At 60.9% G+C, this 15,674-nt stretch overlaps 4 protein-coding genes across 4 annotated transcripts; all 4 read right to left on the minus strand.

Annotated features, from left to right (window-relative positions):
- Positions 1-2,308: 2,308 nt before the first annotated feature.
- Positions 2,309-3,118, minus strand: LINJ_21_1490 (putative adenylate kinase; the record flags this gene model as incomplete). The annotated part of the gene is made up of 1 exon (XM_001465376.1): positions 2,309-3,118. The coding sequence occupies one exon, from the start codon at positions 3,116-3,118 to the stop codon at positions 2,309-2,311; it is 810 nt and encodes a 269-aa protein (XP_001465413.1).
- Positions 3,119-4,602: 1,484 nt separating this feature from the next.
- LINJ_21_1500 (conserved hypothetical protein) lies at positions 4,603-6,099 on the minus strand (the record flags this gene model as incomplete). The annotated part of the gene is made up of 1 exon (XM_001465377.1): positions 4,603-6,099. The coding sequence occupies one exon, from the start codon at positions 6,097-6,099 to the stop codon at positions 4,603-4,605; it is 1,497 nt and encodes a 498-aa protein (XP_001465414.1).
- A 1,754-nt stretch (positions 6,100-7,853) lies between these two features.
- Positions 7,854-10,361, minus strand: LINJ_21_1510 (conserved hypothetical protein; the record flags this gene model as incomplete). Its single annotated transcript, XM_001465378.1, has 1 exon — positions 7,854-10,361. One exon carries the CDS (start codon positions 10,359-10,361, stop codon positions 7,854-7,856), a length of 2,508 nt encoding a protein of 835 aa, XP_001465415.1.
- A 3,892-nt stretch (positions 10,362-14,253) lies between these two features.
- Positions 14,254-15,585, minus strand: LINJ_21_1520 (conserved hypothetical protein; the record flags this gene model as incomplete). The annotated part of the gene is made up of 1 exon (XM_001465379.1): positions 14,254-15,585. One exon carries the CDS (start codon positions 15,583-15,585, stop codon positions 14,254-14,256), a length of 1,332 nt encoding a protein of 443 aa, XP_001465416.1.
- Between the last annotated feature and the right edge of the window lie 89 nt (positions 15,586-15,674).

Genomic DNA, 15,674 nt, shown 5'->3' on the forward strand with positions numbered 1-15,674 from the left:
AGTAGGGAAGGGGAGGGGCGAAGGAGCAGTCGTACACCCACCCCCACACAGACGTATGGCCCTGTGTTGATTGCTTCTCACCCATCACACAAGCCCAACGCCGCATCATGCGCCCCTTCCATACTTGCCTGACTCGACCACGTTGTCTTCTTCTGCGCTATGCGGGGACTTCAAGGCAGAGCGGAGGGACTGCCCATTGACGAGCGTGGCGCGCGCGCTCAAGTGTTCCTCATCCTTTTTTGTTCACCATAGGGATAGTTTGCTCGACCTTGGCGTGCCCCCTTTTCTATTTTTCCTATCCGGCGTGTCAGCGCTTGCTTGCAGGAAGTGCTTGTTGCCCCGCATGTGCGGACATGTGTGTGTGTGTATGTGTGATGGCTGGTTCACTTGGTAGTGCGTGGAAGCAGGTGCGTGTGCCCTGAGGCACATGCTCGAGGCAACGCGCAAGCCCACAACAAGAAGAGCCCCACGGTTCGCTACATGAAACACATATACATCAGGAGAAGGACAGGCACAGATATGCGACACGCACTCCTCAGCACATCATCACACATACCCCCCCCCCCCCACGCACACACGCACGTGCAGACACAAGCGGGACGGCGTGGGTCCGGAAAAGGGGGCGGAGTGAGGGCGAAAAAGGAAAGCTACAATCAAAGACAAGCACAAAGAAAGAGGTGAAGGAAGCGAATACCTCACCCACTGTGCAGAGAGACACAGGCCGGCCGCGACAGAGTCGAGCAGACAGTGGGAGAGCGGCACGCAAGGGTGTATACACGTGTATATATACCTTACCTACCACGTGGGTACATGTTGCCGCCATATAACAGAACGTGAGCTTCACACCACTTGGCCCTGCCACACAGACCCCACCTCGCGTGGGGCCATGGCAGCCGTCGACACACGCCAGTCCAGCAAGGCGCCGACGCAGTCATCGGAGCACAGCCTCTGCCTCGACCTCTACCCATAGCCCCTCGCCATTTCTTAGGTTGCGTCACAGACGCTCCCCCACTATACCGGCGACCACCTGGGGCATACCCCTCGCAGCAGCACTCAGGCTTCCACAGCCAGTAGGCAGTGTGAGGGCCGGGCGAGATACGCTCGAATCAGGTTGACACTATGCCTATCACATGGACGGTACAAAACTGTTCACTGTCGCAGGTGGCTCCAGCGCAACGCCTTCCACGACCCTGCCACCAACACGAGTGGTTTGGCATTGGGAAGGCTTGGGGGGGGGGGGCTGCTGGTCTTCCTCCCTCACACACGCAGAGAGTCGGGAGTGGGGGAGGTGAGGGGGATGCGGTGGTACTGGACCCTGCGATATCACGCATTGAGGTGACTGGCATCATCAGGGTGGAGGGGGGGGGCGCGAAGCCAGCGGGAGAAGGAAGAAGGGTGAGAACAAAAAAATATAAAAAACATACAAGCACATGTACATCATCATTAGCACACACACACACAGAAGAGAGGCGACGCGCTTTGGGGTCCGTTTCAGGTGGGCGGCGGGGGATGCGTGGATGGATGAATGGATGGATGGCTGATGAAGGGATGGGAGGGAGGGAGGCCACACCGGTATGGTCTGCCTACAAAACGCTGCGAATAGCGTAGTTGGCAGCGCTATGAGGAAGGGGGAGATATGGTCGCTGGCGTAGCATGCGCGGTGCAATCAGTTCTCCTCTGCTTCTTCACTTCGTGTTCACTGCCGCCAATCGCCACGCTGGAGGCAGACCCCCCCCCCCCCAGCGCCATAGTTCTGTATCCCGCCGCCGCTGTCGCCGCCCTTCCCCACCTCCGCCCGCTATCCCTCGCTGAAGACACCTTTCTCTTTCGCTCGTACACCAGCCCGTGCGCTCGTCAGTCGGCACATGTGTGCACACTAAACCATGGAGAAGAGAGGAGAGAGAGGGGCACACACACGCACACAACGGTCCATACGGAGAAACACGTGCAGAAGGCACCACCAACACCACGGCCAAGACCATCAGCAGCGGCCCCCACAACGGGTAGATGGCGCACGGAGGCACACACACAGGCGCACAAAGGCATACGTATGGCCCTTGTGTGCGCGCGTGTGTGTAGGCGGGCCGCATTCTCTCTTTCTTTTCTACCATTTTTTGTTTTGTTGCTTTCCGTCGTCGTCTTCGGCTGAGCCGCTACATCAAGAGCATCCGGCCATGCAGTATTGTGCCACCTCGCTCGGCGGCGTCCGTCCTCCTCCGCCTTTCGCCCTCCGACACTTCTCTCGCATCCATGACTGCCTTCCTCCCTCTCGTTCTGTTTTTTACCTGCGCGTTTCGTTCTCTCTTGCCTACGCAACATCGTGGTTTTGGAGGTACTCGGTAATGTCCTTTGTGATGGCTGCCTCCGGTCGGTTCCCGTCGACGTGATACATGATGGATCCGTAGTAGTCCAGCAGACCCTCGACCATTGAGTGGTATGTCTCCAGACGAGGGCCAAGCACCTCGCGGGTGTCATCGTCGCGGTGCTGCAGCCGCTCGAGCAGCACCGTGTCGTTCTCCGGCGGCGGGTTATACGTGAGGTGGTAGATGATGCCGGTGACCGGGTCGGTGCGACGGCCTTCGACGCGGCCGAACAAAACATCATCTGGGGTGTCGAGGACCACAAAGATGCGGGGGCACAGGCCTGCGGCGTCCAGCGCAATCGCTTGAGAGCGGGTGCGCGGGAAGCCGTCCAGCAGCCACCCGTTCATCACCGCGTCCTCCTGCGTCAGTCGGTTGCGGATAATGCTGATGATGAGGCTATCCGGCACGAGCTCACCGCGCCGCATGAAGTTCTCGGCAATCTTGCCCAGGTGGGTGCCCTGAGCCACCTCGGCGCGAAGAAGATCGCCCGATGAGACATGCACTGGCTTCTTGCCAATCGTGCGCTTGTAATAGGAGCAGATATGGCGCGCCTGCGTGCCCTTGCCGCTTGCTGGCGGCCCAGCCAGGGCCACCCGCGGTGGCAGCGGCGAGGCCGTCAACTCATGCACATATTGGAGCGGCTTGGTTGGTTTGTCGGCGATGATGCAACGCAAGATGTACTCCATCAGCTGCCCAATGTTGTTGTCCTTGATGTACGTGACCGTGTCCTCGGAGAGGCCGTCGTTGGAGGACATGAAAGGGACGGGGAATTTCATGGCCGACGTCGGACTGGTGGTGTCCGCGAAGGGGGTATCGGCAGCGGCGACATCGCAATTGGTAGTAACCGACTCCGAGGGGGCCGCCGCGGTGGTTGCATCCGCCGCGACAGGGGAGTTCGGCTGCTGGAGCTTGGTCGCCATATTGGGATGACGGGAGACCGCGCTTACGCGTTGCCCTTCAACTCTGTGAGCAGGCAGAGAGAGAGTGAGAGCAGGCGAAGCACTGAGGGCGCGAGGCGTGTGCGTGTGCGTGTGTGTGTGTGAGGGTATGTGCGAGAGGGCGTGCGGTGGTGGTGGCGGTGCTGCTGCTGCTGAATGCCGAAGAAGTTTGTCCAAAATAAACAATGGTGATTGGCAGGGCTGTGCTAGCGTGAAAGCAGGTGCGCGTGAGCTTATCGTGTGCCTGTGTGAGGGACGCAAGGTGGGACCGGGAGAGGGAGGGAAAGAGGGAGGGGCGGTTGGGTGTAGCGATGCCCGCACGTATCAGCCTTCACGATAGCAGCAGACGAGCGCAGCAAAGAAAAAAATTGCGGAGAGGACACGAGAGAAACAGCACAGAGGAGAGAAGAACGCGAGAAGGGGGCGCGATCTGAGTCTGTCCACGTGAGCAAGGACGTATACATGTAGGCGTATGTGGGTACATATATGTATATACGTGTGTAAGTGCGTGCGCATGTGTAGGCGAGTGTGGAGAAGCGCGCGCGAAACGCGCAGGCGCAAAAAAGAGGATGGGGAACGGAGAGAATGAGTCAGTGCCAGAAAGGGAGGATGAGGAGCGGAGAGGGGCCCGCGCACGGGCTCGGAGGGGAGAGATGGACAATGACCGGTGCCCACCTCTAAGCCGAGCACCGCGACCATGAAAAACAAATGCGCGCCTAGCTGGGCCGTATGCGGCCGTTGAATCTTGTCTGCATCCCTTTCGGCGCGCTGTCGGTTCGCTCCTTCGGTGGTGCTGCTGATCAAAGCCGTTCAGAGCAGCCCCTGCCCGCCCGCGCACACACACACACATACACACGAAGAGCAGAAGCAAACACGAAAGGATGTGGCGGTGGTGCTGGCAACAGCATACATGGTCGTCACGAGAAAAAAGGACGAGGATGTGCGCGGGTGCGGGCGCTTTACATGCAGGGAGGGGAGGGGGGACAACGAGCACAACCGTTGCGTCAACAAAGCAGAAGAGGAGGAGATACACAAGGCAGCGAGATGGGCAGGGCAGGGCGGGGGGGGGATGGGTGGGTGGGCTGTGCAACACATGTACAGCGGCGGTGGTCATCGTCAGTGAGTACACGTGATCCGACACGGGGGCGGGTTGGGAGGGGTATGGAGCGAAAAAGGAAAGGCAGCTATTAAAGGCAGCCAAGACGGTAGTCGGCAGAGAAGGCACACCACCTTGCAGCACCTGAGACAAGCTCGACTCGAGTTGCACACAAGAGTCGCACACCAAAACATTTGATAGCACGCTACAGCTCCTCGAGCCACATAGGCACTGCATCGACATCCTCCTCCATACCACCACCACCGCCGCCGCCGCCAGCTGTTTCGGCGACAGCTTCAAGCCCCAACTCATCCAAGATGTTCGAGGCAGTCTTTAGCGGAGGAGGAGGGTAGCGCTCCACTTCCTCTTGCTGCTGCTGCTGCTGTGCTGCTGCTGCTGCTGAAGGCTCGGCGGCGTACAAAGCAAAGCCGTCCGCAGAAGTGGGGGACATGGGCGGCGACGCTGTCGAACGCAAACACGATACCGCGCACCGCGCATCAGCCCCGCTGCCCTCTTTCATGGGGTGGTCTGGAAAGGGCAACGTTTCTGCCACGGAGCCCGATCGCCAGTGCATTCCCATGGACCGCTGATCTGTATATGCGTTGACACTCAAGAGCGTGCCAGCGACCCCGGCAGCGGGGCTGTTGTCGCTGTGATAGCCGTTGCCGTCCCTGACGTCCTTCAACTCCTCCGCCCCACCTGAAACGCTGTCATCGGCGCTGGCGTAATCGTGGGCAGGTTTTTGAAGGACATCCACGCCGATATCATCTTGGAGAAAGCAAGGAACGTCTGTCTCACGAGCCTCTGTGACGGCGACTGCTTCGAAACCAACGGCGGCGTCGACCTTCATGCCGTCGCTGTGTTGCGGCTCGCCATTGTCGTCCATGAAAAAGTCGGCCGGGCTCCGTGCGAAGGGGTGCGCCGTACCCGTGATCGGGGGGCCATCAAGGACAGGCACCTTTACACTCTCGGCATCCGCCGAGAACTGTCGTGGAGAGTCGGCCGCGCCGGATGTGTCTGCCACGGGACCCGACTCGCGTGTCACTACGCAACTGAGACTGCGTCGCTGCGAGCTGTGACCCAGCCGACGCGCCTCACGACGCGCCATGGCGTCCGTGATTCGCTGAAGGAGAGCCCTCTGCAACATCTCCGGCATGGCGGTGTCTTCGATGCCGATGTGGTCGATGTGAACATCTGCCGCATCACACCAGTACTCAGGGCAGCAAAGAGGCGACGCTGGCGCGCCAGATGGCGCGGCGGACGCGAGGGAATCAGCGCTTCTGCCCTCCACCTCACCAACACCGGGTAGCCGCGTGCCGTGTGTTTGCCTCACTGTGCGCAGCCCCTCACACCAGTGGACAAGGCACTTGCCACCCTGATAGGTGAGCAGGTTGCCGCGCAGCTCCAGTCGGCGCAGTGCGGAAAAGCCGCCGTTTGAAAAGCACAGCACCAGCTGCCGAATGGTTGCGTTGCCGAGGCTGTTGTGGCTGAGGTCGAGAGTGTGCAAGGTGTGCCGACACTCGCGTAGCACAGGTAAGAGCGCTACTAGCCCACGCGGCCCGATAAGGTTCGTGCTGAGGGACAATACCCGCAGCGGCATAGCTTGCTCGGCGGCGGCGAAGCAACGGGCCAGCGCCGAGTTGGGCAGCACGGCGGCATCGCTACATGCCTGCTCGTACACGGCCACAAGAGTCGAGGACATGGATCAGGGGGAGTGCAAAACATGCGAGGAAGAGAGATCCACGCATATACACACACGCGCTCAAATTTGCACTGCCTCTTATCGACCCGCGCTTTCCGTTATTCCGAGGACGGCGCGTCGATGTGTTTTGCAGCAGTGGAGTAGGCGGTGGAGGGGATATTGCTGACCACTGAAGAGACTGCGTGCACGCGTGTACGCGTGTGTGCGTCAGCAGGAAAGAGGGAGGAGGGGGGAGGGCAGACGCCGCTATTCGTTTTTTTTTTGCGGATGTGCCTGTGTACTCTACTCTTGCGGCCGCCTTGGACGTAGGCGGAATCGGCAGCCAACAGCGACGCACAGACGCACAGACACACACGCACACACAGCTGCATGAACACAGAGGAGAGCGAGAGGGAGACGAGGAGGGTGGAGGGGAAGACAGGCACAAGTCGATAGTGATCACGACCACCGCACCAGTGAACAGGAAGGTAGAAGGGGGATGGGGAAGCGTGGTTGAGAGGGGCTGTCAGTGCCATATCCAGTCGCCGTGAGAAAACAGACCAACGCAGGGCCTCGAGTGCGTCTTCTCTCTTGCGTGTCCGAGCATTGAGTCCATCCAACACGCACACGCACACTTCCCTTGTATTCACCTCTCGACTCGAATACACCATATATAGCCACAGAAGCTCACACCCATGACGGGTGTGCAGGCATGCGTGGCGGTGTTGGGGAAGGTCTGTGAGAGCTAGACATGAGAGATGAGAGGGAGGGCCCTCTGCACGCATGAGCGATCATGCACGCCTCTCATCCCCGCTGTCGCACAGGCTGCATCTACGGCGCACCAATTTGACGTGTGTGTGTGTGTGTGTGTGGGCTCAAAAGAAGTGGCATCAACGCCGTGGTGCGGAAAAAATGGCGCTGTAGGAGGGAAAGTGAGGGAGAGACCAAGCGTGATCGGGGGGCGGGGGTGGAGGGGAGGGGGAGCACGTCGGAGGCCCGCAACTTCAACAGGCGCCGCAGTCGCAGCTGTCACACACACACACACACATATATATATAGACGTATATACGGGTAGCACCTTCGCGGTTACAGAGAGGTAAAGGCGCGCAAGAAGAGCGCAATGCGATGGCAGAGAGGAGAGGACGAGGGGAGGTGAACGGCGAAGGCGGCGGCGCACCGAAGTGAAACGCATAACCAAAGCCGCCTTCTTGGCCGTCCGAGAAGGCGAAAGAAAAAGTTTCCGTGGCACAGTCAAGCACCTGGCACGAACGGAAAAGGGGCAACGACTGCCCCTCCTCCGTGCATACGCCACACAAACCCGCTCAAGGCGACTTTCACGTAGCAGATCAACGCTGGTCGCAGGACAAGAAAGCCAGAGACGAGAGGAGACCCTTCCGTGAGGGAGACGCCGATCGGGGCCCGAAAAGGCGTGGACAACTACGCAGAGAAGAGGGAGGGAGGAGGAGGAGGGGGGGGCANCAACGAGTCGGCTGCCAGCGCTCTTGGGGAGGGAGCGGCAGCGGGGGGACGCAGAGTCGTCACGCGGAGCACCACCGAGGTTGGGCAAAATGACGCTCCACACAGATCGGTCGCGTCCTGTCTGTCCATGTTCTCAACAAGTCTTCGCAACAGCATCAGCGTGCGCCACGTACCTCGCCTCGCCCCTCTCCCCCATGCCCGCTGACGCTCTTCTTCTCTTTTCTCCTTTCTCCAGCCCGCTACCATCACCTGGTGCCATTGCCAGTGACGTAATGTGCGGCGCGCACGACAGAACCTCAGCGAGTCCTCTTCGATGCCAATGCCTCCTGCCGCGCGGCCTTGAGCTTGTCGCGCAGCCAGTCAGCCGTCTTCTTGTCAACGCCTAAGTCACGAAGCGCCACGTACATGTACGTGACGAGGCTAGGACGGGCTGACAGCAGATGCGAGTTGTTGTAGGAGCTCGGACCTTGGCCAGCCGACGTATAGATACTCTCTTTGCCGAGGTGCTCCTCTCCGGCCGCTACGGCAGACGAGGCCACCGCTCCTGCGGCACGGCTGCCGTTCGCGCCTCGGCCATGGTGGTGGTCACGTGAGCCAGCGCCGTTCGCCCCAGCGGAGCTCTCGTTGTTCCCTGCGCTCGCCCGTTCCTGCGGCTCTAGCATGAGGGCGTCACAGCAGAGGATTCGATGGTAATCCCACCCGCACTTCTCCAGCTCCGAGATGACTTCGATCACGTGCTCCGACGAGTCCCGCTTCGCCGTCAACTTCGTTGCTACTTTAGGGTTCACCGTCTTGTCAGAGAGAGCCAGGGACGCGGCGAAGAGGCCGATACCGAGGTCGAGTGGTCCGGTCTTGGTGCCTACAATGACGGCAAAGTAGGAGAACCACTTCTCCGTTCCGCCGAGGTCGGCGCGGAAGGTCACATGGTAAGCGTAGAACATCTCCAGCACGCGTCGCACCAGGAGATGCGCGCGGTCTCGCCATCGGTTGTCGATGTAGTAGTAGCCGAGCGCGTGGAGAAAGCGGCAGTCCACGGGGCTCATGGCGCCGTGAGAGGCCATGCAGCCCTCGAAGAAGGCGTCGGCGGCGCTGGCGACGATCTCCATGTGCGGCACCTGCCCTTCGTACTGTGCCGACAGCGCCTGCAGGACGCTGTTGTCTGGGTAGGAGCCGTAGGACTTGAGTACCTCGAGAATGTACGTGCCCTCCTCGGAGCTGTCCGCGAAGTACGGATCGCGCGGCCGCGGGCGTGGGCGACGGCCTTTCTCCGCCTCCGGCTCACCACCGCGGGAGCGCGTTGGCGCTCCTGACAGCCCCTCGAGCTCCTCGTTGACGGCACTCTTCCCCTCACCCTCCAACAGCTCTTCGTTGGCGGGGTCATGGCCGAAGTCAAACGCGTTTGCCGCGGGGTGCACCTTGGAGTTGCCACCAGCCTCCACATCCGATGCGGGGAGCGCGCCATCAGAGACAGGACCAGGCCGGTATGCTAGTGATTCGCTGAAGGGCAACACCAGGTAGTGGCGCGGGGTCGTGCTGCGGCAGTAGTGCCGCAGCAGGGCGGACATGATGTAAGTGTCCCCTTGCAGAGACGTCCCCTCCACCTCGGCGCGGTGCAGCACCTTCAGAGCCTCCAGGAGCGACGCCTTGGGCTTGCGCTCCGCCAGCTCCTCGATGCGCTGCGCAAAGTACGAACGCTCGTCACGTCGCCGCGATGCAGTAGAGGCAGTGGAGGCCGAGGCGGCGGCACTCGTGTGCGCAGCTGCCGCGCCAGCGCCCCCAGACGCCAGCGGCGAGCGAGGCGGCGGCGGCGACGGCGACTGCGACTGTGTCGCGCTGGTGGCGTTTGCCATGTTCTTGAGCACCGTCGTGAAGTGCAGCTTGGCGTACTCCATGCGAGACTGCTTGCACAGGATTCGCAGCGTGGACTCCTCGGGTGCGATGCTGTAGTCCAGCATCAGATCATACGCGTCCAGCACCGCGTTCGCGTCCGTGAGATTGTTGAACAGCATCGCAAACGGCCTCACAGACAGCGGGATGACGCCAGCGGCGGTGACGCTCTCAAACACGTCCGCGGCAGCCTTACCCTTCATGAAGCGCAGGTAGATGCGCTCCAGCTGCTCTGCGGCGGCCAGTGAGAGTGGAATGCTGCGCTGCTTCAGGTACTCAATGAATTTTACCAGTGCGGCGACGTCCGGTGGAGGGTGCTTCATCAGCGCCGCACAGACAACATACTGCGTTGACAGCTCCGAGGTGTCCATCACCGTGACGTCCAGCAGGTGCACCGCGCTCATGGTGTCTTGCAGCATCGCGCGCAAGTAGTCGGAGCAGCGCTCGAAAAACCGCTCAAAGTCGTTCACAATCTCTTCGTGATGCTCCTGCTCGTCAGGCATCTGGCGTATCGACGCCAGCAGCACCTGGCCCCAGGCATCCTCGATCCGCTGCTCGAGCAGGTACAGCTGATAGGTGTCGTCAGAGACTGTGGACGGCTTCGGAAGGCTGTAGTTGCCATTGACGCCGATCGCGCGCCCCTGCGGCGTTGTCAGCCGCCATGTTAAGAAGTCGGGGCCCAAGACGTTCAGCGAGCGCCCGAGCAAGTCCAGCTCGCGCATCTCTTCGCGGCACTCCACCGCCATGACGGCGACCTCTTCCACAGCGGAGGTGGCCATCAACATATCAAACTGCTGCAGCACTATCGTGTATTCACCCTTTCGGAAGGGTCCGCTAATGTCACCAGTGATTCGATGCACATCCTTCGCCAGCGCGGCAAGGTGCGGGTTGACTGGCGCAGGCCCGCCGTACGCCATCCCCGGGTGCGCGTGAGACTCAAGCAGAAGGCTGTGCAAGCGGTGAGGCAAGGATGAAGGACGCACGCACGCACTCACTATGTGAGTATGTGTGCGCGTGTCAGCGTGTGCGTAGGCACCCGTCAAGCGCGTAGGCCTCTTGGAAAGACCAGCGACGAGACGGAAAAAGGAGAGAGGAGCGGCTTGATTGCCTGTACGCCTGTGTACAGTTGCGTACCAGTGCGTGCGCCGACCTCTTCCGTTTCCCGTCCCCTCACGGAGGCAACGTGTTTCCGTCTGGTGTGTGTGTGTGTGTGTGTGTGGAGGGAGGGATATGGGGCAGGGAGAGAAACAAGGCAAGGAGGACGCAAAAAAAAAAAGCTGTGTGTCTCTCTCTCGTCCACACCCCAACGCCCCCGCACACGCTCCGAAACCCACTCTCCCAAACAAAGATGAAAAGAAATACGACGTCCTCGTGCGCTGTCTCTGTGCGCGTGCGTGTCTGTGCACAGAACGGTGCCTTCGTGTCTCGTCCTATGCGTGGGCAGGGTAGTCGTTCCTGATGATGCTTTCGCCTTGCGTGCACAGTCCCCTCCGCACACACGCACAGAGACAGTTGTGAAAAAGGAAGACGCGGCTGTACAGGCGCCCTAAAGGCTTGCCACAGCGCACTGCTGTGCGCTTGCGTTCTTGCGAGAAGAGCCTTGTCGGGTTTGTATACGTGGTCGCTGCCCCAAGTCCCTCTCCCAAAGAGCTCCGTGTGATGCGCGCGCGTTATTGTGCTAGCAGCACCTTCTCGGCCTTCTCTCTTCGATGCCTGCGCTTGACTGGCCTCGGCGAGCGCTTCACGCCAGCAGCTCGAGGAGCGAAAAGCGCCTCTTGGCAAGCACCCAGAGAGAAAGAGGCGTGCACTGGAGCAGGCGTAGGAGAACAGCCCACCCCGTGGGCTGTAACGCGGGGCGTGGAGGTAGTGGTGAGGGGGGGGGACACCGGTGCCGGCCGAAGCCACAGCGAGCGAGCAAACAATACGCAGCAGGGAGGGAGGGGGTGGGTGGGCGAGCGCAGGCGGTAGAGAAGAATGAGCAGCGCCACAAGAACCGCCCGCGTCCCGCACACGAAGAGAAAGACGCCAGTCTCCACTTCTTCGTAGGCCAACAACAAGCAACCCAAGCACACGAGTACACGCCAGCGTCCGCGAGGCGGCCACGCCGCAGAAACACCCGGAGATTAGGCCGCCCGCAGGCTATCAAAGGCGCGACGCGGGGCGGGAGGGGGAGGAGGAGGAGGAGAGGGGTGGGGGTGGAGGTTGAGGGAAGCGAAACCAGAAAACGAAAACGTAAGATATAGAGGGACGGGAAGGGGGAGGGGTGTATGTATGTATGCGTGTGTGCCTGTCTGTATGCGCCGCAAGCGACAGCGACGAGACGAGATACTCCACGGACGCACAAGCACCCAAATACACTGCGTTGATGCTAAACAAGTAACGAACAACAACAAAAGGGAGAGACAAGAACAACGACACAGATAACGGTGCGCGTGCGCGTGTGTGTGTGTGCTTTCAGGGGAGCGCGTCGTGGTGTAAACCGTGAGCGATGCTGCCTCTGCTTCGTATTTTGCCTGTGTGCGCGTGTAACACTCTCGCTGGAACCCGTACAGAGAGAAACAGTCAAGCTTCAAGAGGGTGGTGGTGGTGGTGATGATATATGTTGGGAAAGGGAAAGAGATCTACCCGAAGCACCCCTCACCTGTTGGACATACGCGTAAGCGTCGCGGAGCAGCTCAACGACAAACCAGGGTGATTGGGGGGAGAGCGGGGGCGGGGGTGGGGGCTGCTTGGCCCTCGCAGCCAAGTGAACGCGCGCGCAAAGCTGATGAAAAGGAGCACCTCTTGTGCCCGGGAGCACTCGAAGGCGCGGGCGCGGGGAGTGAGAGGAATGCGCAGGCGACTTGGTGACGGTGAACACTTGCGTGGGTGGTGGCTGGGGGGAGGGGGCAGCGAAGGACGTTTTCGGTACGACGCGGACACGTGCACGACCCTCGGGCCACGAAAAAAAAAATGAAGGCAGCGGCACACACGCGCGCACTCACAGACACGCACGTGCTGCCAAGACACCGACAAGCAGACGACTGAAACACGAAAGACGCACGTCTAAAGCGCTTGACGAGTGGGGCTGTGGTCGAAAGCAGGTAGGTACACACACACACACAGACAGACGCACGCACGCACGCACCTACGAGTGCTGGATACGGCGTTCGACCTGCTGGCCGAACGTGGCACAAACCTTAGCGATGCCTCGATGAAGAATATGAGGGGAAGAGGTAGGAGGATTGAGGAGGGGGGCGCGTGGATGGGCCGAGAGAGATATAGAGAGAGGCAGGCAGACAGGAAACGCGATCTTCGCAAGGCGAGCACGCTGCACTGGTTGTATAGTCGCCGGTAGTTCGCCCTGACTGTGATCTGTGATGGCTGTGAAAACGGGGGCTGGGGGTGGGGGAAGTAGCTGCTGCTCTTGCTCGATTTATGTTACGTGCAAAAAGGCGTTGGTTGGTGGTTAGCGCGGTGGCGGTGCTGAGCGTGACGGTGACAAGGGAGGGGATTTAGTGAGCGAGCGAGCAAGACAGAGACGGGCAGCGGGGCAGGTCGTTTGTGTGGGTGTACGCGACGACGGACACAAGAGCAGAAGCGCGTAGAAGCGGCACAACTGAATGAAGGTGGAGATGGCGTGGGTCGTGGTGGTGTTGGCGGCGACGGTGGTGATGGTGGTGCTTGTTTAAGAATCCTGCGAGGGCGCGTGCATGTAAGGTGCATGTATGCATATGCGTGTGCGGGGCATCACGCACGAGTTGAAGCGAGAGATACACTCACGAGAAAGGAGGCGAATATAGCCGGCGGTTATTCCGCGATGGCACAGGGGAGAGGGAAAGTTGCGCATACGACGTGTAACACGCCAAAGGGGAGCAAGGGGAGAGCGGAAGCGACGCAGGGTGAAGATGACGCCGACTGCGAGCACCTCCCATGAATATTGCAGCCGGAAGGGTGTGGGGGAGATGGGAAAGGGAGCGGGCAGGACAGTGCTACGACGCACGCACGTCCGCAAGAGAACTCGGGTAGCTTCACGACAGTGAGAGGGTGGGAGGACGAGGGGGACACACACACACACACACACGCACACACCGCAAGCCGCTGCCGAAGGATGCGCTTCTTCCCGCTGCGACACCCCTGCCCCTCCTCTGCAGGCTTCGAGACAATCGCCCAGTTTGTATGACAGGAGACAAATATGGCGCCCTAGAGCATTTCGCGCAGAGGGAGAGACCGCAGTTGTGAGTGCCCGCGTACACAAGCGCATTCAGACGCGGTAGACGCAGACGACGCACCCAACAACGAACGGGAGAGAGGGAGAACGCGCGCCTGATGGTGATAGCGCACGCAAAACGGAACCACAGATGCTCACGCGTGTATAGCCGGGTAGGCGCCTCAGCGGCGATGTGGTGCACAAGCAAACCCCCAAATAATAAAGAATACCGCTCGAGTGCGCACATGCGAATGGGTATCGTCTCTCTCTCTCGCTCGACGTGTGTAGGGGGCGCGCGTTGAACATGCCCCATAACAGAAAATATGCGGCGGGGGGTGGGTGGGGTGGTAATGAGCCCGCCCAAGAGACACCGCAGTTTGCGCTCCATGTGCATCGGGTCTATCGATTTTCCGTGCACCGTCAACGTCCACCAACCACCACGACCACCACCGTCCTCCACGACTCCGATAAGACGTCCACCATGCGGCGGGGGGGGGGCGGTGCCAAGCGGTGCACCGGAGAACGGCACATGCCCGGCAATGGGGCAAAGCGTGGCCTGCGAAAAGGCGCGGGACTGCAGGCTATGCTCCCGCCCGCACCCTGCCCTCCTTGCCTGCTTGCTAGCCGTCTGAGCCAACACTGCTGGACATTGGCGTTGGATCAGCGCACGGGTTGAGATCCTCCAGCAAGGCGTCGAACGACGCGTCGAGGCCGGTGCCGTCGCCAGCGTAGCTGATGATCCCCTGCTTCTCCCGAAAGTCGGCATCGATGGCTCCCTCGACGCCCCACGCCACCGCCCCGTGCGGCGGACCAAATAGAGACCCCAGTGTAGCCCTGGACTGGGCGTGCTCCGCCACAGAGGCGCGGCCAAACATGCTAGCCGCGCCATCACCGCGGTCGCTACTGCCTGCTTCGGGATCGGCACCCATATCAGTCATTATCGGCTGATCAAGCCGGGCACGCGTGCGGTAGGGCACGTACTCGAGGCACGCGCTGTTCGCGCAGAAGAGGGCCGTGGCAGGTGCGGCGGCAGGTGCCATTGCCTCATCAAGCCGCATCACACCCAGGCACCCATTGCAGTGGCGACAATGCACGAGGAAGCGCAGCCCGCCCGCGACCACATCGAGCTCCGCAGCGCCTCCTACTCTGCCGTGCGATTTGGCGGCTGCGAAAATCGGTGACGAAGAGCGCCGCTCACGCGACTGCGGCGGCGCTACGTCTTTCACGGTTGGCGTGCAGACGCGGAGCTCCACGCCGTTCATATGCAGGGCATCGAACACTGCGATACCGCGAAGAGAGCAAGATGCCGGTATCACTTGATGAGATGGTTCGCAGACTGGTGTACCACACCGCACGCACGCGTAGAAGCCGTTGGTGCGCTGTTGGCTCTCGCGGTGCACAAACATATCGGGCAGCGCGGATGCTTTCGCCTTCGGCGCTGGCAAGAGGTCAGCAGGGTTTACGTAGGCTTGAGCCCACAGATGGCTGGTGTAGGGTGCCTCCAGCGTCACGCCCTCGAGCAACGACCAGACCAGGCCCGGGAGCTCTTCCTCAGTCTTCCAGTTCTGCATGTCGGTGAAGAAGTGCTCGTCCATGTCATGCAGAGCATACGGAAGATCAATGCTAGCAGCATGCTGCTGCGCCGATGACGACGGGGAACCGGTGCCCGGTAGTGCTGGTGCTGAGCACGCAGCGGCAGCATCATTTGCCGCGATACTCAGAGATGTGCCCGACGACGTGTGTCGCTGTCCATTGCGCTCTGGGTGGGCGGGCTGCCGTGATGGGGCCCCATGTATGACAGCCGTCCCTGAAACGCGAGATTCGCCACGTTGTGTGGGGCCGCTGCCTAGTGCGCCACTACCGCTGCGTTGTAATGCAAGCGCACGTGGCTTTGGGCGGCCTTGCGGGGCCGTGGAGGACGCCGCAGCAGAGGGCTTCGACGACACGTCCATGGCGCCCTCTCTGCGCTGCGGGGTGGGGCACCTTGTTTCAGCGAAACCGGGGGCGCGCAGCGGGTCCCCCGACAAGGGCCGCGCCCCCC

Source organism: Leishmania infantum, chromosome 21, assembly GCF_000002875.2.
Source record: "Leishmania infantum JPCM5 genome chromosome 21".
NCBI classification, from domain to species: Eukaryota; Euglenozoa; class Kinetoplastea; order Trypanosomatida; family Trypanosomatidae; genus Leishmania; species Leishmania infantum.